At 35.5% G+C, this 27,427-nt stretch overlaps 1 protein-coding gene across 2 annotated transcripts in view; it reads right to left on the bottom strand.

Moving 5' to 3' along the window:
• TMEM38B (transmembrane protein 38B) overlaps nucleotides 1-27,427 on the bottom strand; it is a 52,144-nt gene that overhangs the window by 22,888 nt on the left and 1,829 nt on the right. The window contains exons 2-6 of one of the 2 annotated variants that reach the window (XM_043567147.1): nucleotides 19,993-20,140; nucleotides 17,826-17,982; nucleotides 4,906-5,090; nucleotides 4,006-4,093; nucleotides 212-329 (exon numbers count right to left, since the gene is read on the bottom strand). In XM_043567147.1, the coding sequence (XP_043423082.1) occupies nucleotides 212-329; nucleotides 4,006-4,093; nucleotides 4,906-5,090; nucleotides 17,826-17,982; nucleotides 19,993-20,002 (558 nt within the window). In that variant the 5' untranslated portion in view covers nucleotides 20,003-20,140. The remainder of the gene's footprint in view (nucleotides 1-211; nucleotides 330-4,005; nucleotides 4,094-4,905; nucleotides 5,091-17,825; nucleotides 17,983-19,992; nucleotides 20,141-27,427) is intronic. The other variant, XM_043567146.1, reaches the window with a different exon arrangement.

Genomic DNA, 27,427 nt, shown 5'->3' with positions numbered 1-27,427 from the left:
CTTTCATGATAGCCTCAGCATAAATCAAATGTGGAATCATCCAGGAGCTATGTTTCAAAAAGTCATGGATGCGCTGAATAAACAACCCAAAATTTACCTTTTTAGACTGTAACAACAGTAAAAAGTAAATGTTCCTGTTACTTGCCTAATATGCAGAATTCTGGTTATAAAGCATTTGTAATATGGATTTATAGCTACTTTGAATTCTTACCTTTGTGGCCACAAGAAACATGGTATAAAGGAACATAAGATTATGCCTTGATACTGCCAGATGTTTGGTGTGCTGGAATGTGAAGATAACTGACCCCAGTAGGGTTACCTTGGCAGGGCTGAAAATAAAATGCATTTTAAGTCAGTAAGTATAAACATTCATGATCCATCTCTAGATTTCTCAAAGAGTACTCTGAAAAATATTAATTTAATATACCCATGAGTTAGTAATAGATGAAAAAGAGTTCTATGAATATACTTCTCAAGTTTTACAAGTGCTACATTATATAAAGTATAATTTCACTCTGATAAAGTATCAGAGATCTTAGAATGTTCACACATATTGTGACTCTGATAAAAAGAGTTCATTTCTATTTACAGTACTTCTGAAACACATTTGACCATATACTACTTTTTTACAAAGACATGAAAGTCCCATGTTCCACAGTATGACTTAGAAAAAAGCAGATTAGTCCTTATAGTGCTAAAAAGCTCCTTCAGTCAGGTGGGAGAAGGAAAAAAGCAAGCCCTGATTTACATAGTATCTTCCCATTTCCATGGTGTAGACACTCCCATCGCAGTCAATTTCAGGCTGCTGTGCAGAATGGAGAAGAGACAGACACACACAACCAGCTCTCATACAACAGTATAAGCCACATCCAGCACAATTACTTGGGTAACTTCAGCACAAAGCATTACTTTCATATTATATATTTGCCACACATTTAAAGTATATCTCAGTAACAGATCATTATTTAGCTTATGTTTACAACTAGAGAAATATAAATGATAAACTCTTAGAATGCCATACTGCAAAATATGGCAAATTTAAAAGTCACTATAAGCCATTTTATGAAAAATTACCTATTTATTTATTACAAGCTAAGGACTGAGTTCAAAATAGGGTTAGGTTTGGGCAACAGGGCTTTAGACCTTGCTTAACAATTGACTGGGCAGCATTAATGTTCTGGAACAATGGTCTCTCAAACTTTTTTTTAAATTTTGTTTTAATATTTATTTATTTTTGAGAGAGAGCGAGCGAGCAAGTGAGAGAGGGGCAGAGAGAGAGAGGAAGACACAGAATCTGAAGCAGGCTCCAGGCTCCCAGCTGTCAGCACAGAGCCCAACATGGGGCTCGAACTCATGGACCACAAGATCATGACCTGAGCCAAAGTTGGACACTTAACTGACTGAAACCACCAGGCCACCTGGTCTCTAAAACTTATTAACTGCACATCCCTACTGGTTAAAAAAAGGGAGTTTTATGACACTCCCTAATACATGTTTATCAATTAATTTATAAATTAAATATACATATAATGTATTAAAAATGTACACCAAACTATTTATTTATTTATCAAATGAACATTTTTAAAGGATGAGGTAAAAGGAATTACTTTTATCTTATGTCATTTTACTAATCTTTGTTTCTAATAGTTTAGATTCTGTACCACAGTGCCTCATCATGGGTATCCTCTGAGCACACTCACATTCCATTTTGGATTGCATTCCCTTAGAGCATAAATTCAGAAGCACTGAATTTGAAAAGCAATGATTTTGTAGACAATAAAATGGGGCAGGGGATTGGAGAAGGGCTGAGATTTAGGAAAATGTCAATGAGACTGGTTTGGAAGATCAGGATGCATTTAAAAAGTATTCTTGTATTAGTTTCCTATGAAACTAGAAAATGAGCTTATCTGCATCCAAAATACAATAGTGGAATAGGTATAGGGTAATAATTAGAGACATTCCAACTCCAAAAGGGAGAAAATGAAAGGAAAGGAAGAAAGAAGTCACTGGTCCTATGCAATTTCAAAACCCAGCAGAGCCAATTCAATTAGGTTTCAAGGTTTCAAAGCCTGGGAATAATCCTCTGTGACATCAGGCTCCACCATCTGAGTCCGCAACTCGAACTTCTGCACTTAGGGCTCTGGATTTTGCACCTGGACTCCAGCCTACGGGTCTGACCTCAGGGCTCTAGGCTCACGGCTCTCAGTGCTTGCTTCTGCAGCACATACACTAAAATAGGCCCATGGCTCCCAGCTGAAATCCATTCTTCCTTTTCCTTGAAGGGTAACTCATGTTTGCAGCTGAACAGTTTTATCAAGCCTGTTTCCTGCCTATAGAATTTTCGGAGCTGACAGCCTTCTTTTATTTCATCTTATCTCTGTCCTTCTCAGTGCAAGCTGACAGTGTTTCTACTATACAATGTTTTCAAAAACCTTGTGGGTCTCCAGCATATGACACAGGGATCCATGCCATTAGTTAAGATGGTCCTCCACATACCTTTCCTGGATAATCTCATGTCTATTCCTGGCTTGTGTTGTGTTGGCTGAATGGATCCATGAGTCACACACCTAATTTCTTTAACACTAGCAAAAGTTTTCCAGACAGACCCTTTACCTTCTCTCCCACCACAGACTGTCCTAAAAGTCAATCTCTTAATTTTATCATCTTTTGCAATCTGGATAGGCTGAGAATTTTCCAAATTATTACAGTCTTGGTTTCTTTGTTCAGCAGTTCAACTCTTTCATCTCTCACTTTACTATAAGCATCAAGAAGAAACCAGTCAGACCTTTAACACAGCTTCAAAATCTCCTCAGCCAAATAGACAAGTTCACTGCTTACAAATTACACTTTCCACACAACTGTAGCACACAATTCAAGTAATTTTTCTGCCACTATATAACTGTATCACATCTCCTCCACTTTCCAATATCATGCTCATTTCCTTGAGCACTCACCAGCACCTTTAACGTTCATAATTCTACCAATGTTCTGTTTATGACAATATATGTATTCTCTAACATCATATAGGCTTTCTCTACTATGCAAAAGTATTTGGTAATAGATAATAGATATATACACACACATAACACAAAATAGCATAATGAACTAATGATCAATCTCACTTGACCAACTGATCATTCATTCATTTATCTAATATTTATTGTCTACTCATAGATTTGTTGAAGAATACGTGCAGGTTACCTGGCCTGTTCAAGGATATAAGCAAAGGAGGAGAGAATAGTAAGAAATGAAGTCAAAGCAAATACGGTATGAGGGAAAGGCAGATCTTGGAGGGTTTTACAGGCCATCTGGGGAGTCATTCCAAAGTTCTGAACAAAGGAGAAACAATTTGATTTTGGTTATAAAACACCAAGAAATGTTTTATGGAAGACATTTTGAGACATATACTCAAAAGGAGAAAAATTTCCCTTGAATATCACTAATGTCTTACTTATAACTTATCAATCAAGGCCTTGTTTGCTCCATTTATAACAATTATAGTTTATTTCCTCTAATCTTTCCTTATGTGTAATTAAGCTCAACTCTCATTTTTAAAGCAACAGGGGATTGATTTGGGTTGATAATGGATTGATTTGTTCCCATAAGCTTGACATTTTACTACCAGAACGTGTAATTTGAAATCTGAGTGATATTGTAGTCATTAATGAAAATGACAAGAGCCTGCAATGGATTCATTTCCATCCACAGAAGTGGGTTCCTATGTAGTTCTCTCTTCATAAATACACACCATTCCCACAACCCTGTAACAATCCAAAAGTTTTTGTTTAGTTTTATTTTCTAAGGGGAAGAATCCCCAGAGAAAAGAATCAGTATTTATTTTAAAAACTACATCTGAGAGAGCAGACTTCTTGAAAGAACAAGTTTCCTGACTGTCTTCCATTATTATGACTGTTAATTTTTTTCAGTTCCATTGTCTCCACATTAAGAAATCTGGTAAGATCTAAAGATAAAAAGCTGGTCTCGGTCTAGTTTATACCAACTCACTAGGACATCTTCAGCCATTCATTAGCTTCTGGTTTCCAACCTCCTTTTACCAACTGCTCAAAATTCGTGATAATGCTACCACCTGCACCTAAAAATAAAATAAAACAAGAATATTTAGTCAAATTTTATGGAGAAAACATTTGAAACAAAGCTGTAATTCTATCTCCTGATGTAAAGTTCCAAGAAGATCCTCAAAATATAATTTTGAGGAGGGAGAAAAAGTTTCCTTGTACATTTATGGTACTGAGACAATTGCAATTCTTCCTGTTCATCAGTGTGGCAACTGTCTACTGCACCATAATTAAGGTTAAAAAATGGGGCCTCAAGCACAAAGATGTTCTTTGCCTGAAAAATAAAATTTTCTGCTTTATTATTTCCTTCCCTGATATCAGTTTTAGGTGCAGTACAACGTAACAAGAGATTAGAGAAACTTATTCAATTTCTACATACAAAAGAACTCAACAATGAAGGTAAGTGATGTAAAGTGAAGAGGAACCCATAACCAAGCCTATTTACTATTTTTAGTTATTCAGGATGGAAAAAAACACAAAAAAGAAATTTCTTATATAATTTCTTTACATAATATCTGAAGTAAATTTATTTATACTGGCACTATACTATACCTTAATTAACTATGAATCCCTCTGGTTCTGGACTACTAATCAAACCAATAGTAAAAATTTTATATAGTAAGATAGGCTCAAAATGATGGTTGATGACTAGTACTAGTGAAAATGCCAGTTATGAATTTACTTTACTAGCCAACAGAAAAAAAGACTCCCTACTTCCAAAACTACAGTTACTAAAGTATGTTGTCCTCATTAATGTAAATACAGAATTGTTCAGTAGCAGTAGTATATCAATAACAGATTATTTAAAAACACATATTGTTAATATTACCTCGGGCCCATCCAACAGCTATCATGACTATCCAGCCATTTTTGTAATAGTTATTTGCATGTGTGACTCCACCTACTATTTTCCAAGTTCTGGTCACTTCCTTCATTCCTGCAGCCAAGAGTTGAACAGGTAGGAAAGAATAGCCCTGGGAAACTAGGTCACATGGGCAAAAAAATGTAATATACCTGAAATGAAAAATTTAAATGATTTAATATATAAATAAAATATAAATATTTATAATAAAAATATTTTAAGACACATTTTATAAATTTTAAATAAATGTTAATATATAAACGTTTTGATACATAAATGTAAGTACAAATTATTTAACAAATATTTAAATATATACTCAATTTAGTTGAGTAAGCTTGGATTTTAAACAATTAAATCAGAAGAACAACCCAGAATATATGCAATAACAATGTGGCAAATGCAACAAACTGAATTATCCACATAAACAAGGAATTTGACCTAAGAAGACCACAGATTGAGTAGAGTCAATTTTTCTAATCATAGGAGGCATATGTAATAATCTGCCCAAAATATATGATCAAAGGGGAATTTCATCTTATTTAGACTTCTGAATACTGTATATATGCAAAAAGTATTTACGGAGTGCCTCATTTGTGCCTATACTCTTCTAGAAGGTAAGTGCTAAATCCACTAACAAAATGAAGGAAATGTACAATCGCTTTTAGGATAGGGACTTTTCTAGCACTAGAGTGTCATTTTCTGGGAAAAGGAATTACAGAAGAGCCCTGCATTTCAACCCTATTAACATCTTCACCTGTGTCCTTTTGTGTTCTACATAAACTAAGACCTATGCAAAGAAAAGTCATAGCTCTCAAGGAGACAGATTTGTGTTGAGGAAAAATATTTTTTCATACAGGTGAAGGTATGTGAAACTGTTCTTCAATTAAATTGTGATAATAGTTTAAGAATAACTCCTCAGGTAAATTACTTTTTGAAGCCTCATTTATTCTAAGCATCCATTCAAACAGTTTACCAATAGTGTCAACTGGGAAACACACTAGTTTTTTCCTCCCATTCCTACAATACTCTCTGGCAGACAATTGTGTGCTTAAAGCAGAACATAATCTTCTTTCTAGCAGAGTGATACAGAAGACACGACGTGAATGAAGTATTATCTCTTTCAAAAGAAGTTGTTAGCCTTACCACAATTCATGATTCATAAAGTCAGAATTCCCAAAAGTATTCATGGAATGTGAAATTTTATAAATACTACCTCAGAGATCCAATGCAGGATGCAATGGTTTGTTCAGGCTGAAGCACCCTCTCTTCATCTCCACTTACCAATTCCTTCCTATTCTCCAAGGTCCCAGTCAAATACTACCATGTACATTGACTTTGGGAGTTTCATTTTAATATTCTCAGTTCAGACTAAATTCTGCTGGCTCTGTACAACTAAAACAAATCAGTTCTTATGCCTCAATGTATCTCTTTATACATTTTTCTCTATAACATAATAAGTTACAATAGTCCTTAGATGGCAGTAATCATTCATTTTGTTACCCCCTCACCTAAAACTCAGCACGATGAAAAACAGCTCTAAATTAAACCATTTATTAGCAGTTAATCTGGAGACAAAATACAAAATATATCAAGTCAAAGAATTAGTTGATAATTAAAGAATTTGAGAGAAAGGAATAAATTATCTGAGGGTAATAAAAATCATTTTGAAACAACTCAATTTAAAAATTTTACATGTTCATGTATTTTGAGAGCCTCTATACACGTCTCTCATTAAATACAGAATAAGGGGGGGGGGCGCCTCATTAGCTCAGTCACTTAAGTGTCTGACTTCGGCCCGGGTCATGATCTCACAGTTTGTGGGTTCAAGCCCCGCATCAGGCTCTGTGCTAACAGCTCAGAGCCTGGAGCCTGCTTCAGATTCTGTGTCTCCCTCTCTCTCTCTGCCCCTCCCCCCCGCCATGCTTTGTCTCTGTCTCTCAAAAACAAATAAACGTTGAAAAAAACTTTTTTAAATATAAAATAAGTTAGTCAGTTATGTATTGGAGGGAAAAATTACACTTAAGTAATTTTAAAAAACATTTTAAAATATAATAAAAATACTTTGGTATCCACCGCAGATCATATTAAGAAAAGGAAATTAGATTTCACTTTAGCAGGAATGAATGTTCCAAAGTAAACAACTCAAAGAAACAATAAAAGCTAAAAGAGAATACAAATGACCCCATTTTCATTCTCTACACCAAGACTATCTTTACAATAAGTTAAAAACCTCAACTACTAGCAACCTTGGACTTTTATATTCAACTATGTGACATTATGGTACATGGTCTAAAATCTGTAATTACTGCTGTTTTCAAATAAACAAGTCTTTATCCTATTTATTCATATATTTCTAAAGTATACCTACAATAATCTAACATCTTAAACAAAAAACAGTTCTCATTTACAGTGTTAAATAGCCACAGGGTAAAAAAACAACTGATTGCTGTTCTCAGTAGATTCACAAGTAAACGTATCAGACCAATGGCTCCCTAAACAGCCATTCTTCCTCTATACTTTACTTGTAAAGTATCTAAAGAAAACATATTGGAAAAGAGGAATAAATGGAACATATCAGACAAGAAATAGAATGAGAAGGCAACTGATTTCTCAAACATTTTTAAGTCACATAAGTTGAAAGAGAGAGAAAAATAGTAAACAATAGAAGTTTAAAATAATAGAAGTTAGTCTAAATAGGATATAATAAGATGCCAAGCCATAAACAATTGAAAGATGAAAAGTAGAATTTAGGTTAATACCAAGAGCTTAGCAGAGAGAAGCTTCCCACAGTTAGTAAGAGAATTCTGTTTTCATTCTACTACTAATTCCACTCCTCTGACTACAAAAGACAGTTTTACTTAACTAAGCCAAAACAGAATGACAAACTAAATAAAGTTCATATTAGTCCAATATGACAGCTTTGCTCTTGCTCTTATTATTCCAACAAATTAATAAGTTTATGTATTTTGTGTATGCTTTGAAAAAGACAAAGAATTACAGACCTATAAAGCCATACCTTTTCTTTTATTTTTCCTCAAAATAATGCAGTCTCAGTTATGCAAATGTGCAATATTTAATAGTTGATACTTGGAAGTTGAAGGAAATCAAACTGGGGCACAAAACCCAATACACAGAAAAATTACAAAATATTAATATCCCCAGAAATAGTTTTCAAAAAGAAAAATCCTATAAAGGTATATACATCTCTTCCAAACAATACTGTACTATGACATAACAAGTTATTGTTTCCCGTTGCCAGTAGATGGTGCTAATATCCACATGTGAGCACTGTGAGCTATTGTGCTAAATAAAGATGGCCTTTCCAATAAGGGCATTCACAGAATCCCGTAGCTTAGCTTGCTAGAGTTTGAAGTACATTCCAAACATCATTTCATCTCTCAAATTAAAATCAAATAAAGCAAACATTATAACATTTTTTCTCACTATTAAAACCTTAAAAAAGAAAACAGTAAAAAATACTGTCTTTAAACAAGTATCATTTTTTATATTTAAGAGTCTGAAAAGACAGAGATATTGCCTGTATTTCCAGAATCCAAAACAATAAGAGCCAACTAAAGACAGCCTAGATTTTAATCCTGGCCCCAACTACTAGATATCTGTGACACCTTGGGCAAGTGACTTAACCCATCTTGCCTCAGTTACATCATCTGAAAAATGAGAATAAAATTGTACCTATCTCACAAGGTTCTTGTAAGGTTTAACAGGGTAATATATACAAAGCAATAAGAAAAGTGTCTAGGACATAGTGAATACTACATCAGCAGCTGTTATTGTTTTACAGCCAGTAACAATGCTCATTAGCAGAATAAAATATAAATATTCATATAATAAATTATACAGCATGAGAAGGAATGAACGACCACATGAGTAAATACATGTAAATCTTAGTAGCATAATGTTGAGTGAAAACAAAAAAACAAGTCCCAGAGAACTATATACAGTGCAATACCCCATTTTAAAATAGGGCCAAAAACAAGTAAAACTAAAAACTTACTGTGTAGATAATCATATGTATGATACACTTTTTAGAAAAGTAAGATAAACACAAACATAGAGGTTATATGTAGGAAAAGTGCAGAGAAATGGGATAGGGGAAAAGAAATATACGTAAATTATTGGTAAAGTCCAGTTCTTAGGTTGGGTGCAATACAACAGAAATGTAAAATAATTAACTACCATGAGAAATGATTTGCCATTATCTAGCAGAGTTTAAGAATCACTTTCCCTGTAACTCAATAAATCTACTCTTAAGCAAATACCAAGAGAAAACCTTGCTCATGTGCCAGTAAGTACATACAAGAATGTTCTTGACAACACTGTAATGGGGGGGAAAAACTGGAAACAAGTCTCTGTCAACAGAGGAATAGATGAATAAACTATAACAGTTAATTCTAGTATGCTATACAGTGAAAATTAATAAATTACAACCATATACAATAAGATCAGATCTCAGGAAAAGAGGCTGACCAAAAACAGCAAGTCACTAAAAAATACACACATATGGGGGCACCTGGGTGGCTCAGTCGGTTAAGCACCCATCTTCACCTCAGGTCATGATCTCACGGTTCGTGAGTTCAAGTCCCATGCAGAGCTCTCTGCTGTCAGCACAGAGCCTGCTTTGGATCCTCTGTACTCCTCTCTCTCTACACCTCACCTGTTTGTATGCTCTCTCTCTCTTTCAAAAATAAATATATTAAAAAGAATACAAACGTATAATTCCATATATAATACTTTCAAAAACTATAGTTTAGGGATATACACATATGCTAAAAGTACACAAAAAAGTAAAGGAATCATAAGCACAAAATTAAGGCTAATGGTTACCTCTGAGAAAGGAAGAAAGGAAACGGGATCAGGCAGGTGTTGGGGGGTTGCATACAAGGGACATTAAAACTAACAGCAAGGGTTTGGGGAAGATGGTGGCACCAGTGTCTGCACAGATTTAGAACTCTTCAAAACCCAACATAAAAACGGGACAACTAGAAGGCAAAACCAAAATCCCATCTTCAACACTTAAAATAAAACTATGTGACAAGGTATCCCTTCAAATCCCAAAATGCAAACGGGCAGAGACAATTCACCAACACCCACAAGACCTATATTGTTTGGCAGAAAGAAGAATGCAGTAGGTGGCAACTAATGGACCCAAGAACAAAACAACTCTAAAACAGTTCATGAGTATTCACTAGAAAGCACAACAGGCCCATTTGGAAACAACAACAGCTGAAACTGGGAGATATTCTGGCATTCTCCAATACCAGGTGACACAAAGGATCCATAGTAAGAAGGTCTGAAGGGGATGAAGCAATTTAGTCCCCGTGAACTTGCAAAACTGATCCACCCAAGCTTTCCCCCAGAATAAGCCCCATGTGAAGAAAACACTGGTGTGGAATCAAAACTGAGCAATACAGAGCAAAAGAAGAAAGAGAAGGTTCAGACCAAACTGGGGAAGGGGAAAAGACAGAAAATCTCAGAAAGCAGGTCCTCATCTTTTGAACACTATAAAAACAACAGAAGCAGGAGATCTATGAAGTCAGAAAATGTTTCCTGAATTCCACCTTATCCTAAAAGTTTAAGAAACCTAATTCAACATAAAATGCCCAATGGAAAAGTATCAAGGTCAAATCACACACAAGTTTATTATAAGAAAGAAAAGCAGAATAAATCCCTATAGACAATGAAAGCACTCAGGAAAATGTGTCCACCAAACAGATCAAAACTGTAACCCACTATTTCAAAACAAGCTAAAGACATGAAGAAAACTGATACAACACATAAAAGAAAAACATCAGATTTAGAAAAAGTGAGAACTGAAGATATAATCCTTCGGGAAAAAAAAATTGTTAAAGGAAAAGAAGGGGCGTCTGGGTGGTTCAGTCAGGCGTCCAACTTTGGCTCAGGGTCATGATCTCATAGTTTGCGAGTTTGAACCCTGTGTTGGGCTCTGTGCTAACAGCTCAGAGCCTGGAGCCTGCTTCAGATTCTGTGTGTGTCTCTCTCTCTGCCCCTCCCCTGCTCACACTCTGTCTCTCTCCCTCTCAAAAATAAATAAACATTAAAAAAAAATTTTTTTTAAGGAAAAGAAATCACCTCATTAATGAAAACCAAACCAGAATGAAAACAAAGAGAAATAAATATAACACTATCTTCAAAGAAATAGAAAGGGAAAGGGAAAAACATTTTAAATTTAAAAAAAGATTTAAAAAGTCCACTGATTTAGAAAGACAAAGAGTCATATACCAATCATCGGAGTTCCTGAAGAAGAGTACAAATACTAAAACAAGTTGGCCAATAAAAAAAATGTGTACTTACTATAAAGAACATACCACACACCTAAAAATACTGACTCAGAATGATCCACACCAAGACTTATTTTATTTAAATTATTAGGCTTTAATGGAAAAAAATCTTTTGGGCATCTAGAGAAAAAGAGTATATGACTTTTAAGGGAAAGAAAATTAAATGATCATCAGACTTTATCACATCAATGCTTTATGACACAAGAAAATAGAGTAACACTTTAAAATCCTCAAAGATACATAGTATGATCCAATTATTTTATATCCAGTAATACCTACTTTCAAGTACAAAAGAGACAGACACCAGCATACGAAATTCAGTGATGAATCTCCTAGAGAATCAACTTCAAACAACCAAAATTACTAGAGAGACACAGACATAAGGACTGGTAAAAAGCATTAAACATACAATTAGCTGTAAAACTAAGACTGAATGAAGAGTAAGAAGGGAAGAGTAATAGCATGCAATAATTGTAACTATGACAATATAGAATAGTACATCTATTTTTAAAATGGGAATAGAGAAGTATATATGCAAAAATATATATATTTTCAGTAATCACATCACTGGTAGTATTAGTACCGTTACGCCAAAGTTATTGTGTATTATGTGTATAATACAGAGTAAAATCAATGAGTAACATTGGAGTATTCTAATTCTATTATGTCTTGTGCCCTCAAGAAACAAAATTCTTAGTGTGGAAGAAAGGAGATATATATGTAACAGAGAAAAGTTTAATAAAGGCTCTTGAATTTAAATTAGAAATATCAATATGAACTCGAGTAATTTTATCCTTATTTTTCTTAGCTCTGTCCACTGAGAAAGCTTAGAAACAGTAATCAATCCAATAACAATGACTATTTCTACCTCAAATTGTGGTCTTGAAATGCCATTTCTCACTAAGAGACACTAGAGCTCCTTAGAGAAATAAGTGATTCCAAAAGAAAAGAAGATCAATCAACCTAATATTAAGTTGCAAGGAGCTAATCAGTCTGATGAGCCAATGTGAAGAAGCTCCCACCAGCCAAAGATGAAATAATCTAAGCCTCAATAATGACAACTACAATTTATTGAAACCTATGAAATACGCTTAAATCCATGAGTTCATAATTACCCAAAAAACAAAAAGCAAAAAAAACTAGTTACCTTTGGAGGATGACAGGGGACCAATTATCATGAAAACTGACAGACAAAGAATCAAGGATTTATCATGAATACTACAACTGAGTAACTAAATAATAGATTAGTGGGAAATATCTATTTATAATACTATTCCATCTAATACACAAGAGGATAGAATTAGACTATTATCATTCTGCATTTCCCAATTACTTAAAATAGTCATTAAGTGTAAGAGGTCTAAGGTCAACAAAAGAGAAAGCAAATCAAGTATTTTGGGCCTCTTATGATCTTGCCAAAGAGATCTAACCTAAATCAGATTTGTATTCTGGATCAATCTACCAATTTTCAGGAAACACAGAGAATACAGGAATATAATGATCTGTACCATCAGTATGCAATCAGCACATTCCAGACTTTAGAAAACTCTGCATGCCAAATGGCACGGTTCTTCAAGAAATAAATTATAAGGAAAAAAAAAGGAATGGAGAGGGAATCTATAAAACAAAAGTGACTTAAGAGACCTCAAATATTTTAATAGGCAAGACTAAATTATAGTGTCTATGGATGAAGATTTGGATGACAAAATTATAAAAATATACAAGGAAGTGATTACCATAAAAGTCAGGACAATGGTGTTCTATTGTAATGGTTATATAAGGTGGGAATATCATTGTGATTAGAACATGGGACACACATAAGAGACTTCTAGAATGGACGAATAGCAAAGCCTTATTTCTTGACTTGGCTAGTGGTTTCAAGGTTATACTTTATAATAATTCATTAGGCCAAATATTTGTTTTTTGTGGTGTTGAAGTCAGACCCTGCCATTCACCAATTCTCTAAGCCTCAATTTCTTCCAATATAAAATTGGGATAATAAAAGATTCAAGGTTAACAAATAATTAAATATTATTCTATTCACTATATAAAAATGCATTTCTTACTTTCCATTTCTAACACACCTTTTCATTTAATCCAAGAAAGCATACATTTATAGGCAAGTAATTTTTTTAAAGGTTTATATTTTTTTATTTTTATATTTTTTAAATTTTTTAAATGTTTTATTTATTTTTGAGAAAGATGGAGAGAGAGCAGGGGAGGGGCAGAGACAGGGAGACACAGAATCTAAAGCAGGCTCCAGGCTCCGAGCTGTCAGCACAGAGCTGGGACGAGGGACTTGAACTCATAAACCGTGAGAGCATGACCTGAAGCAAACTCAGATACTTAACCAAGTGAGCCACCTAGGTGCCCATGGGACATACATATATTTTTAATGATAGAATATTAAAGGAAAAGCATCTAAAGGGGGGGGGGGGCTTCACAGCATAAAGACCGAAGTCAGATGGCCCATGGAGACAGAAGGATTTCAAGACTCGTGACTTCAAAATCTGTTGCCAGGTTAGCGGTTACTCCCTGCAAGAGCTATCAGAAGGTGTAAATCCAGGAGTGGCGAGCCCAGCATCACCAGGATCAATACTCTCCTACAACTGTAATCAGACTCCCCACAAATGTCAAGGTTTATTTATTTCTGAGACAGCACGAGCAGGGGAGGAGCAGAAACAGACACAGACAGACTCAAAAGCAGGCTGCAGGCTCTGGGCTGTCAACACAGAATCCGATGTGGGGCTTGAACTCACAAACTTTGAGATCACGACCTGAGCTGAAGTTGGATGCTCAACCAACTGAGCCACCCAGGCACCCCAGACAAGTAAGTTTATTTCATTTAAGGGATCAAAAATCAAGACCTGTACTTCCTTGCTACTCAATTACAGAAATGCCTTATAATATAACAATACACAGCAGTCCATTTCTTTAGCAATATATTTACTGAACCAAGAAAAGTAATTATCATATAGTTTACAAAACAAAGTCTCTGCTCTGAGAAGCTATTATTTAGTGGAATGAGACAGACCAACATAAAAAGAAATAAACAGATAATATGTCAGATAATAATTAGTCTAAGGAGAAAAATAAAGAAGGATGATGTGGTTTAGTTAGTTAAGCATCTGACTTCTGCTAAGGTCATAACCTCATAGTTCGTTGATTCGAGCCTTACATTGGGCTTTGCACTGTGAGTGCATAGTGTGCTTGGGATTCTCTCTCCCCCTCAAAATAAATAAATAATTTAGGAAGGAAGGAAGGAAGGAAGGAAGGAAGGAAGGAAGGAAGGAAGGAAGGAGGATGTGATAGTCAAGAGAGAGGAGGTGTTATTTCAGTCAGGGAAGCCTCTCTGAAAAAGAAAATATGAGCCTTCCAGGGAAATAGCATTACAAAGAGAAGACTGCAAGCACAAAGGCACTGAGGTAGAAAAACACCTTGTGTTCAAGAAATGGCATAACCAATGTGGCTAGAACAGACTGAACAGGAGAACTGTGGAAAGATTACATCAGAAAGAATGAAAGAGAAGATTATAGAGTTTTATGGGCCATGGTAGTTTTAGATTTTGTTCTTTTTTTTTTCTTTGGTAGAGAGAAAGGGAGTGTGTGCAAGCAGGGAAAAGGGGCAGAGGGAGAGGGAAAGGGAGAGAAAGGGAGAGAAAGAGAGAAAGAGAGAGAATTTTAAGCAGACTCCATGCTTAGTGTAGTGCTTAACACAGGGCTCCATCCCATGACCCTGGGATCCTGACCTGAGCCAAAATCAAAAGTGGAACGCTCAACAAACTGAGCCACCCAGGTCCCCCAGATTTTGTTCTTAATCGGATAAGAAACTACTAAGCATAAGAGTAATATGTTCTAACTTATTTTTAAATAATCATTTTGTCCACGCAAGAAAAGAATGGTGGTTAGTACACAGGAGCAGAAGTGGAAGTGACAGTAAGAGTCAGATTCTGGATATCCTACTTTTTATATAGCTTTAACATCTCCACACATTAAAAAATTGTAATAAATGCTATGCCAATATCTTTTTAAAATATTGTTATAGAAATAAAAGTCCTTGAGAAAGCCTTTTAAAACATATAGCAATATCCTCTAGGTCCATCCATGTTGTTGTAAATGACAATATCTCATTCTTTTTTACAGCTAATATTCCACTATATATATATGGCATATCTTCTTTATCCACCCATCTATGGATGGACACTTCAGTTGCTTCCACATCTTGGCTATTATATAAAATGCTACAGTAAACATAAAAAATGGATGTATCTTTTTGTTTTCTTTGGGTAAATATACCTGATAGTGGAATTGCTAGATCATATGGTAATTCTATTTTTAATTTTTTGAAGAACCTCCATACTGTTTTCCACAGTGGCTGCACCAATTTGCATTCCTACCAAAAGTGCATGAGGGTTCCTTTTTCTTCACATCCTTGCCAGCACTTGTTTCTTGTGTTTTTCATTTTAGACATTCTGACAGCATGAAGTGATATCTCATTATAGTTTTGATTTGCATTTCCCTGATAATTAGAGATGTTAAACATGGACCTAGATGGTATAAAGCTAAATAAATAAGTCAGCCAAAGAAAGACAAATACATCACGGTTTCACTTACATGTAGAATTTAAGAAACAAAACAAAGGGGGGAAAAAAAAGAGAGATAAACAGGGTACCTGGGTGGCTCAGTCCGTTAAGCATCTGACTTCGGTTCAGGTCATGATCTCACAATTTGTGAGTTTGAGTCCCACATCAGGTGAGCTTGAGCCCTGCTTCAGGTGAGTACAAGCCCTACTTTGGGTGAGCCCCACTTCTTTCTTTCCCTCTCTCTCCCTCCCCCCCCCCCACCCCTTGTGGGGCTCTCTCTCTGTCCCTCGCTCACTTGCACTCTCTCTCTCTCGCAAAAAAAAAAAAAAAAAAAAAAAGGAGAACAAAACACTCTTTAATACAGAGAACAAACTGCTGATTGCCAAATGGCAGGTGGGTAGGGAGATGGGTGAAATAGGTGAATGGGATTAAGAGTACACTTAACTTAATGAGCAATGAGTAATGTATAGAATTGTTGAAACATTATATTGTGCCCCTAAAATTAATATAACACTGTATGTTCACCATACTTCAATTTAAAAAAAAAAGAAAAAAAAAACCCATAGAAGTGAAAGACTATACTTTAAGAGATGGTTAAACAAAATCTGAGATAGGGGCACCTGGCTGGCTCAGTTGGTAAAGCATGCAACTCCTGATGTCAGGGTCATGAGTTCGAGCCCCATATTGGTGGTAGAGTTTACTTAAAAAAACAACAACAAAAAAAACCCCAAATCTATGAGAACCAGTGGTTGTTAAATGTCAAGCCTCTAAAATCAAATTTCCTGGTTTTGATCCTAGCTCAATCACTTACTAAGTATGCAAATGTTAGCAAAATTTCTCTATGCCCTAGTTTTCTCACTTGTCAAATGCAAAAAATAATGGCTACCTTATAGGACCCTTATGATTAAATATGAATATAAAGAATTTAGCTGATATATAGTGAACATCAGTAAATATTAGCTATCACATTTATCATTCTACTCCAACTTGTTTCCACTGCCACAGGTTCCCATTATTACTTCTTCCCATTGCTACTACTGTTTTATTTTATTTTTTAATTTTTTTAATGTTTATTTTTGAGAGACAGGGAGAGAGCGCACATGAAGGGGAGAGGCAGAGAGAGAGGGAGACACAATCTGAAGTAGGCTCCAGGCTCTGAGCGTCAGCACAGAGCCCGATGCAAGGCTTGAACCCACGAACTGTCCATTATGACCTGAGTCAAAAGCAGATGCTTAAAGACTGAGTCACCCAGGCACCTCACTACTATTTATAATGTTCCCTTTTATCACTGATTACATATTCATTTGAAATTTATCAAAATAACAGTGAACTTTTAAGTGTTCCTAATATTATATATTTGATATGGCTTTTAGTTAAAAGTATAGTTTTCGTTTCAGATATATCAAAGCACTCTGATTTGTATTATACTTCTTTTTAGCTTGATGAATCAATCTTCTTAAGGATAACTGAATTTGGATTTGCAAGAATCCAAAGCAAATCCTGCTAACATTTTTTTCTTCAGAACTAAATTAAAAACAAAGTTAGTGTTGAATCTCTTAAGACTCTGAAAAATTCAATAGGAATAAGACAAGAACAATGATTATATATGAATCATAATCACTTGGAACTTCTTGCGTAGTTGGTCACATTCTTGATTTTATCCTATTGTACATCTATGTGTTTGAGTTAGTTAGATAAACTGTTTGGGGCCAAATATTTGATGCCCTTTCATATCTGAAAAGCTTCCCCTAAAGATACATAAGACAATGGTAACAATACTTGCCTCTGGGAGAGGATAAAAGAGAAGGGTGAGAAAGAGACAAAGTTTGTACTTAAAACCACTGGCTTTATTTGGGTTCCTTCCTTTGTACATGCATTAACTTTTCAAGAACATAAAATATTTTTTAAAGAAAAAACTTTCACTTACTAATAATTTACAGAACAAAGTTTACAATGTCTCATAGTTCACCATAATGGCAGCTTACCAGATCGAAGATGCCAGTAATATATTAGTGTTGTTTGCAAGAAACCTCAACGGAGGCTCCGCAAGCAATACACAGGATAAAATTCCTCCACCAAAGCAATGGAGCATAGCAGTGAACCAGCTTGAAAGAGGATTCTTCCATGCCACTGCCACAGCTCCTGAAATGGTAAAGTAAAAATGCGGTCTGAGATAGTTGTATATTAAACAAATCCTGAGGTACCAGTGTCACTAAAGAAATAAACTTCTTAATTTCATAACTTTCAAAAACTTACTATTACTCATGGGTATGACAATCACGATCATCATAAACTCTAAGCATTTTGTTATGACAGAGGTAATCTGAAGCACCTTTAAAATACTCTGTCCAGCTCCTACAACCAGTTTCCTAATCACATTATTATAAACAATCTCCCTATCTACTCTTTCCTTTCATTCCCAGCCCTACTGTAGGTACTTCCAGTTCTATATCAAAGCAATATATTAAGAAAAATTTATCATCTTAAGCACTTTAGCAAATAAAAGCTGAAATAAATAATCTAAGCTTTTAACATGACTGGCTAGAAACAGAATAAAATAAACCTAGAGGTGAAAGGCTGATGAGGAACAGGTATACACATCATCTTAAAATGTCTCCTAACAAATAACTTATTAATTACAGAAGGAAATAATAACTTTAGAGTGGAGAAACCTTGCAGACATCACTGTAAACAAACAGTATAAGGTGACTCCCAAGATGATGCACTAAGAACACATCTTTGCTTCTACAGTATTTCTACAAAAATACATAACCTGAACTAATGCAATCAGACACACCCAAATTGAGGGCTCTTCTGGAAAAAATTAAAAAAAAAACAAAAAACTGGCCTATATTTTAACAATGTTGAAGTCAAGAAATACCAAATATAAGGCTGATGAAATGCTCCAGATTAAATAACATTAAAGAGACAACAACTAAATGCATGTGTATTCTAGATCACATCCTGGAATGGGAAAGAATATTTATAAATGAACTTTGGGATAACTAATGAAATCTAAATATGAGCTGTGGCTTACATAAATAATAGTGTCATAGCACTGTTAAACTTTCTGAAAGTTTTTTTTTAATGTTCATTTATTTTTGAGAGAGAGAGAGAGAGAGAAAGAGGGAGAGAGAGAGAGGAGGGGCAGAGAGAGAGAGGGAGATATAGTATCTGTAGCAGACTCCAGGCTTTGAGCTGTCAGCACAGAGTCCAACATGGGGCTCAAACCAATAAACAGTGAGATCATGACCTGAGCCACAGTCGATGCTTAACCGACTGAGCCACCCAGGTGATCCAGCACTGTTAAACTTTCTGACTTTCATAACTAAACTGTGGTTTCTAATATTAACACACTTAAGTAATTTGAAGTAACTGGGCAAGTGCTTCCAATTTACATTCAAGTGGTTTTGAGAAAATAATACATATAAATAAAAACATTCAGAGAGAGAGATGCTAAAGTACAAACTTCTAGTTGTAAGATGAATAAGTTCTAGGGATCTAATGTATACCACAGCAACTATAGTTAATACTGCATTGTACACTTGAAACTTGCTAAGACAGTAGACCTTAAGTCACAACTAAAAAAAAAAAAAAATGTTTTAAGTTATTTAAATATTGTGAGATGATGGATGTACTAATTAACTTGACTGTGAAAATCATTTAACAATTCATATGCATATCAAACCATAAAACTGTACACTTTAAATATATACAATTTTGTCAACTGTACCTCAATAAAGCTGGCAAAAATTAAATAAATGGGGCAAAATGTAAGTGGTTGGTGAATCTGGGTAAAGTGCTTTACATGCACTTATATGACAAAAAGAAAATCATATGTATATAAACAATACATACAATAAAAAATAATTTACGGGGGGAAACAGAAAACCATATATTTCTATTAGTACATATACATGCAACTAATACATAAAATAAGGTCTGCAAGAACATATAACCAAAATACTCACTGTTGTTATCTCTTAGGAAAAGGCCCATTTATGCAAAAACAAACAACAAAAACAAAACTACACAAATGTATATGTTGAGTTCAGTAGGGTAATATCATCATACTTGAATTAACATGGAAATCACCCATATGTGCTCAGGAAAAATAAAAGGAGGAAATAAAAGTCAATTAGTGCAACCCACCATTCCACATAACAAAATGTGCCCAGGAGTGCAAATGAGTTGGCAGATGGGCATTTTCTGTGCTGTACACATCCTGTCAAGTGAAGTGATGCCAAGGTTTTATGATATGCAACTGGTGATAACTCAAGAAATGGTGACCTGTTCCAATCTGGAAGAAAAATCAGTTATGAGAAATGTACTAAAAGGCAGGACATCAATCTTCAGTGTAGCAATTTCCTCTAAACCTAAGAATTTTCAAGAATTATTTTAATGCATGATCATGCTATCTTTACAGCCAAACCCTATGTCAGATGTAATACTACTATGTCTCTAATATGTATATATAATCTTCCTGGATATGTGTATCGGCACTAGTGCCCCACACAGTGTAAGTGATTACAACATTGGTCAGTCAGCCTAATAAATGGGTATAATCTTATCGTTTGGTCAGTGGTCACTAGCTTCCATACTGCATCATCTTCACATTAAAAAGCAATATAGACTGCTTAAGAGTATAGACTCTAGAGTGTAATTGCTCAGGTATAAATCCTGGTACCAGCACTTAATCCTTGTGTGAACTCAACAAGTTGTTTTCCTACATCTTGAAAAAAAATATACACACACACACACACACACGAAAGAGGAAAAGAAATAAAGTAATCTACATCACAGGGTTGCTGTAAGGATCCACTAAGGATCAACTACAAGTGAGTACTTTTAAATCACTTAGAACGGGGGTCTGCCACATAGTAAGCAATAAGTATTAGCTTATCGCTATTACCACATAAGTAAAAATAAAAGCCAAATTACCCTTTCCTTTCTACTTTTCCCATTCCATTATATTACTATCTTGAGAGGTGACAACTTCCAGACTTTTTTTTTTCCTATGCTAATTTACATATACACACCACTTTCCCCCTTATTCTTTTTTTTTTTCCCCCTTATTCTTAACTCTCTCCCAACCCTACTGTGTGTGTGTGTGTGTGTGTGTGTGTGTGTGTCCCTATTTCTCTCACAGGCATACCCTGTGAGCTCTAGCAACACATTCTGGAAATGGGAGTTCTAACTGCAAGAAAGCTGTAACAAAGGTAAACAAGCCCATCATAGCACAGTCACTATGAAGATCACATTCCAAGGTAATTAATTACTTCTGATAAACATACAATAAGGAATACTCACTGCTATCTGTCCTCTGTTTTCCTTATATTATTCTAATGAAGATTTAGCATTACCTACATCCATCTGATACCACTCACTGGCTTAGCCAAATTCAAATATATTCAGGTTTTCCTTTGACCATTGCAACAATCCGAATCAAATGTACTAAATGCTTTCACACAAATGATTCATTCATGTAGTATTCATTTCTGATTAAGTCTGCCAAAATAACTTTCCTGTTTTCTCAACTGTCACATTTTATTCTTTCCTCTTAAGACATATCACATTCTAGATTGTTTATGTTAGCTCCATTATAAAGTTCTTACCTGTTAAAATTCTAAGAGACTTTAGTGCAGAGTAGGTACCCTATAAATGTTGACTGTATGACAGAAAAATGTATGTGAAACATTTCAAGAGTTCAAGTATTATGATTTTACTACCATTAATTTCCCTTTGTATTGTCATAAGTCAAAGAAGCAGCTGAAACACCAGTTTTGACCAGTTTCATGACCTCTTGGTAGGAACACTAAACCCTCTTGGCTTAAGTTTCAACTTTCATTAAATGAGAATAGTTCATAACTTATAAGGATTTAAAATAAGAAAATATAGATCAAAACACATATTTACTACCTAGTACATTGGCAGACACTTGCTGATTTATCTGCTGAATAGACTGATCACTACCAGCAGAGAAAGTAAGCAAAATGCAGCCTTTGGGCTGCTTTTATTCTCTGAGCCCAAGGTATAATTTTTTGAGTTCTTATTGAAAGGCTGAAAAGAAAATGACATACCACAGCCCTTAAAAAAGTACTTATATCCCTAAGAGACTTAAATCAGGAAAACTAAGATTTCATTAGAGCAAAACAGAAAGGAGAAGAACAGAATTGAAGGGTCTCCCTCAGATCAGTCTTTTTTGCGTAATTTTCAAAATTATGTCAATTAGAAAAATTTCTCTAATTCAAATAGTCCTTTCTTTAATTTTTTTAAATGTTTATTTATTTTTGACAGAGAGAGAAGAGAGAGAGAGAGAGAGAGAGAGCAAGCGAGCATGAATGGGGGAGGGACAGAGAGAGAGGGAGATACTGAATCCGAAACAGGCTCCAGGCTCTGAGCTGTCAGCAGAGCCCAACAAGGGACTTGAACTCACAGACAGCGAGATCATGACCTGAGCCAAAGTCAGACATTCAACCAACTGAGCCACCCAGGCACCTCTCAAATAGCCGTTTCTATAAAGTTCTCTTGTGTACACACATTATGGACACACATTTTAAGTATGAGACAATCTTATAACAAATTTCTTTTTTTTTTTTTAACTTTTTAAATGTTTTTATTTTTGAGAAGGAAAGACAGAGCATGAACAGGGGAGGAACAGAGAGAGAGAGACACAGAATCTGAAGCAGGCTCCAGGCTCTGAGCTGTCAGCACAGAGCCCAATGTGAGGCTCAAATCCACCAGTCATGAGATCTTGACCTGAGCCAAAGTTGGATGCTTAACCGACTGAGCCGCCCAGGCACCCCTCTTATGACAAATTTCTTTAGGTGTTATGTTCATTTGTATATGTTATTTCAGTACCAGAATTAGTTTATTGTAAACTTAAACTGTGTAAATACAGAAATTAACCAGAAACAGCTTGTGTATCTTTAGAACATATAAGTAATTTTCAGTAGGAGAAAAATAATAGGATATCTTTAATTTCTTCTCAGTTAAAAAAATTTTTTAATGTTTATTATTGAGAGACAGAGAGAGAGCACAAGCATGAGAGGGGCAGAGAGAAGAGGAGACACAGAATCTGAAGCAGGTTCCAGGCTCTGAGCTGTCAGCACAGAGCCCGATGCAGGGCTCAGTTTCTGCTCAGGTCATGATCTCATGGTTTATGAGTTCAAGCCCCACATCGGGCTCCACAGAGTCAGTGGGATTCTCTCTCACTCTCTCTCTCTCTTTCTCTGCCCCTCCCCTGCTTCTGCTCTCTCTCAAAATAAATAAATAAACTTAAAAAAAAAGGCAATACCACAAACATGGTTGCCATAATCAAAAACATCAAAGATGAAAACGTGGTGACAGCTATCACATCCCATTTAACTTGTCTATTTGGTCTATACATAAGTAGATGGATCTTGGAGAATGACTGTGGATTATCATAAATGTAGACAGGTAGTGACTCCAGTTGCAACTGGTATTCAAGATGCAGTATTTTTACTGGAACAAATCAACATAATCCCTATAACCTGGTAAGCAAGTCCTTTTTCTCCATATTAATTTGCAAAGAATCCCAGAAACATTTTGCTTTTATCTGGCTAGGTAAACAGTATATTATCACAGTCTTGCCTTAGGTCTATGTCAACTCTCCTGCTCTCCAACAAAGTCCAGAAATTTTTATCATGTTGAGAATCCACATAACATCACACTGGCCCACTATACTGATGACATTATACAGACTGGATCTATGGGCAGGAAATAGCCAATAGTTTAAATATCTTAATATAACATATGCAAAACAGAAGGTAGGAAGTTAAACTCCATTGCTAGGATTCTGTACCAGTCAGAGTCCAGTCAGGAAAGAGAAAATACACAGTTATTTTAACAGAGAATTTACTATAAAGACATAATTATAAAATTGTTAACTAGATTGTTGAAAATGTAAAAAGTAAATACTATAGTATCACAGAGGTATCAACTAGAAAAAGTAGTTTACTGCTGCTGGGGAAACAAAGGATTAAAATTATTAGAACATAGAAGCTTGAACAAAGATCTCTTTAGAGCTAAAACTGAGACTCCTAAGAAGGGAACACCGCTCAGCTGGTGTTCTAGTCCAGCCTACTCATCACTGCACAGATAAAATACTGGGTTTTAAGTTCTTATCCCAAGCTACTACAGAGTTTTAACACTGGTCTCCTGATTTTATGAGCTCTTTCTACCACACCACACTCTGGCCTATAATTTATGTCAGGTCAATCAAATATTCTTTCACTTAAAAATTATTAAAAATATTTAAGTAAGACTCTTTAAACTAATAGAAGTAAATTATAAACTGTCATTTCTGAAACATGCTTTTTCCATCCCACACTGGGCAGAACATATTTTGGCTTTGTAAAGCATAACATAACAAAAAGGGCTTTTGGAGTATCATGAATGTTCTATTTTTATCTGGATGCTGATTAAATAGATGTGTTCATTTTGGAAATTCATTGAGCTGTACATTTATGATTTTTGTACTTTTCTGTATGTTTTTATGTGTGGATTCATAAAGATAGCAAAACAATGTTGCCACCTTTACAGAATCCTTAGAACTGACAAATTCTTGATACATGAATACTTTCACCTCCCACAAATTAGAAGAAGGAACACTAATAAGCTTTATTCCTGGATTTAATTCCTGAAAGCAAAGGAAAACCTCATTGGTGATAAGGAAATGACAGAAATCATGGGAGAAAATAACCATGTCAAATGAAAGCTTATTAAGAAATCGCTAAATATTGAGAAACCAGAAACATTAAATGGACCTGCAAAAAGAGAGCACAGAATATTTGAGAACTTTAGAATTAGCTGAAGAACTAGCTCCATAATTTATTAACCTATGTGACTTAAATAAAGTTATTTTATTCCTGTAAGTGTATTCCTCATCTGTAAAATGAGTTCAATAATACCTACCTTAAAAGGATGTTTGAGGATTACAATCAAGATACTAAAATGCTTTTGCATGTATCTGAAATGAATATTATGATCGTATAGGAAGGTAGTGCAACCTTATGTGACACTATCAAAAAAAAAAAAAGACGACGACAACAGCACAGCTGAGTTCCTTTAGGGCTACAAGAGCATCTTTCATCTTGGTATCCTCAACATCTAAAATACTGCCTGATATGCAGTGGAGTTTCCGTGAATATTTACTTAACTGAACTCCCTGTGATTTGAGAGAGATGAGCAAAACAGCAGTAGGAGAATTAAGAGTAAAATAAAAGATTTTGTGTGTAAAAATCAAGTACAAATAATTGTAGATTAAATTTTCACGAAGTCTTACAGAAAAGAGTAACTGGGTATGAATGTACGATTGAAGAAATGTGTTTATTTTAATGAAGATTTAAATAAGAAAAGAGACCGAGAAGGCAGATTAAAAATGTAAGAGAAGAAGGGCACCTGGGTGGCTCAGTCGGTTGAGTGTCCAACTTCGGCTCAGGTCATGATCTCAAGGCTTGTGAGTTCGAGCCCTGCCTCCGGGTCTGTGATGACAGCTCAGAGCCTGAAGCCTGCTTTGGATTCTGGATCTCCCATTCTCTCTGTCTCTCCCTGACTCACACTCTGTCTCTCTCAAAAATACATAAACGCTAAAAAAAATTTTTTTTAATGTAAGATAAGAGAAATAAAATTTGTGCTAAGTGGTTTCTGACTAAGAGCCCTCACAGCACCGTTTTCAAACTTCTAATAAAATACCCAGGAAAATGGAAAACAAACGAAATCTATCCTACTAGCAAAACTTAAAACTATACATAATCAGATACCAGGGTTTAGGAAGAACTAAAATTTAATTATTTGACAAACGGAGGTATATTAAGAAATTTTAAAAATCCAATTTACTAAATACCCTGATGTCTTTGCTTGAAGCACAAGTCACATGGAAAAGGAGAGGAAAACCATCAACCTTCCTTGGGTTTGAAGGCCTACAACCTGAACCAAACAAAAAAGGGATGCTATCCTTATCCACACCACAGAAAGAAAAAGTTAATCCCCTTTACCCTCTTGTCTCCACTAGCATTTTAAAAGATCTAGGTAGAGACATAAAAGATGTAAATGGTAGGAAAGTGAGGAGTGAGGTATTAGCAGTGGTAGAGTACATCCCAAAAAGTCAAGAGTCTGAAGGAGTAACATGCTCAAGAAAATAAAGATAAGAAGAATCCTGGTACTACATAGGTGAATTGCAGTTTTATTGCACCACAGGTCTGAGTTCTAGAGAATCAGGCAATAAGGGATAAAAAAAGTTTCCAATTAAGTAAAAATTTATATGAAGTATTGGCAAATCAAAATCCCTAATGAATTAAAATAATACCTCAAACAAGTACAGTTTATTCCAAGAATGTAAGGATGATTCATTCTTTTAAGTTTTTATTTTTATTTATTTTTAGTAATCTCTACACCCAAATGGGGCTTGAACTCACAACCCTGAGATCAAGTCGCACACTCTTCTAAGTCAACCAGCCAGGCACCCCAATTCATCATTTAAAAAAATGTATTACAATTCAAATCAGAAAAAAAAAATGATCAGCTCAATAAGTGGAAATACAAATTGTCAATAAACTTGAGAAGCACAAACTCAGTAACCATGAGAGATGCAAATGAAAACTATTTTCCTGATCATCAGAATGACAACATATTTTAAAAACTGGTAATAGTGAATAATGCGGAAGATACAGGCAGTCTAACACACTTCTGGTAAATGCTTAAATAGAAGCACTCCTTTGTATGAATTCTATCATTTTTACCTGTTTACAAGTACTGGTACTGGAATATAAAATATTTTGGGGGTGCGTGGGTGGTCCAACTCTTGATTTCAGCTCAGGTCATGGTCTCACCAGTTTGTGAGTTAGAGCCCTGTGTCGGGCTCTGTGCTGACAGTGCGGGGCCTGTTTGGGATCCTCCCTCTCCCTCTCTCTGCCCCTCCCCTATTCGCTCTGTCTCTCTCTCAAAAATAAAAATAAACTTTGGAGCAGGTGAATGGCTGAGGGAGAGCTGACCACAAACAAGCAAGAAGGAATCTGGGGTGGGTGATCAAACTGTATCTTGACAATGGTGGTAGGTACATATCTGTGCTTATCCAAAATCATAGAATTTTATATTTAAAAGCATAAGTATAAGATACGTAATTTAAACCTTTAAAAAGTCAGACTTGAGGGGCGCCTGGTTGGCTCAGTCAGTGAAGCGGCTGACTTTGGCTCAGGTCATGACCTCATGGTTTGTGGGTTCAAGCCCTGCATTGGGCTCTGTGCTGACACTTCAGAGCCTGGAGCCTATTTCGGATTCTGTGTCTCCCTGTCTCTGCTCCTCCCCCGCTTGCACTGTCTCTCTCAAAAATAAATACACACTAAAAAAAATTTTTAATGGGGTGTCTGGGTAGCTCAGTCAGTTAAGCATCCAACTTCGGCTCAAGTCATGATCTTACGGTTCGTGAGTTCGAGCCCCATGTCAGGCTCTGTGCTGACAGCTCAGAGCCTGGAGCCTGCTTCAGATTCTATGTGTGTCTCTCTCTGCCCCTCCCCCCAACCCCCTCCCCCACCCGCGCACATGCAGACACACACAACACACTCTC

This window comes from Prionailurus bengalensis, chromosome D4, assembly GCF_016509475.1.
Source record: "Prionailurus bengalensis isolate Pbe53 chromosome D4, Fcat_Pben_1.1_paternal_pri, whole genome shotgun sequence".
NCBI classification, from domain to species: Eukaryota; Metazoa; Chordata; class Mammalia; order Carnivora; family Felidae; genus Prionailurus; species Prionailurus bengalensis.
Note: the sequence above shows the minus strand (reverse complement) of the source record. Positions and strands in the feature narration are given on the sequence as shown.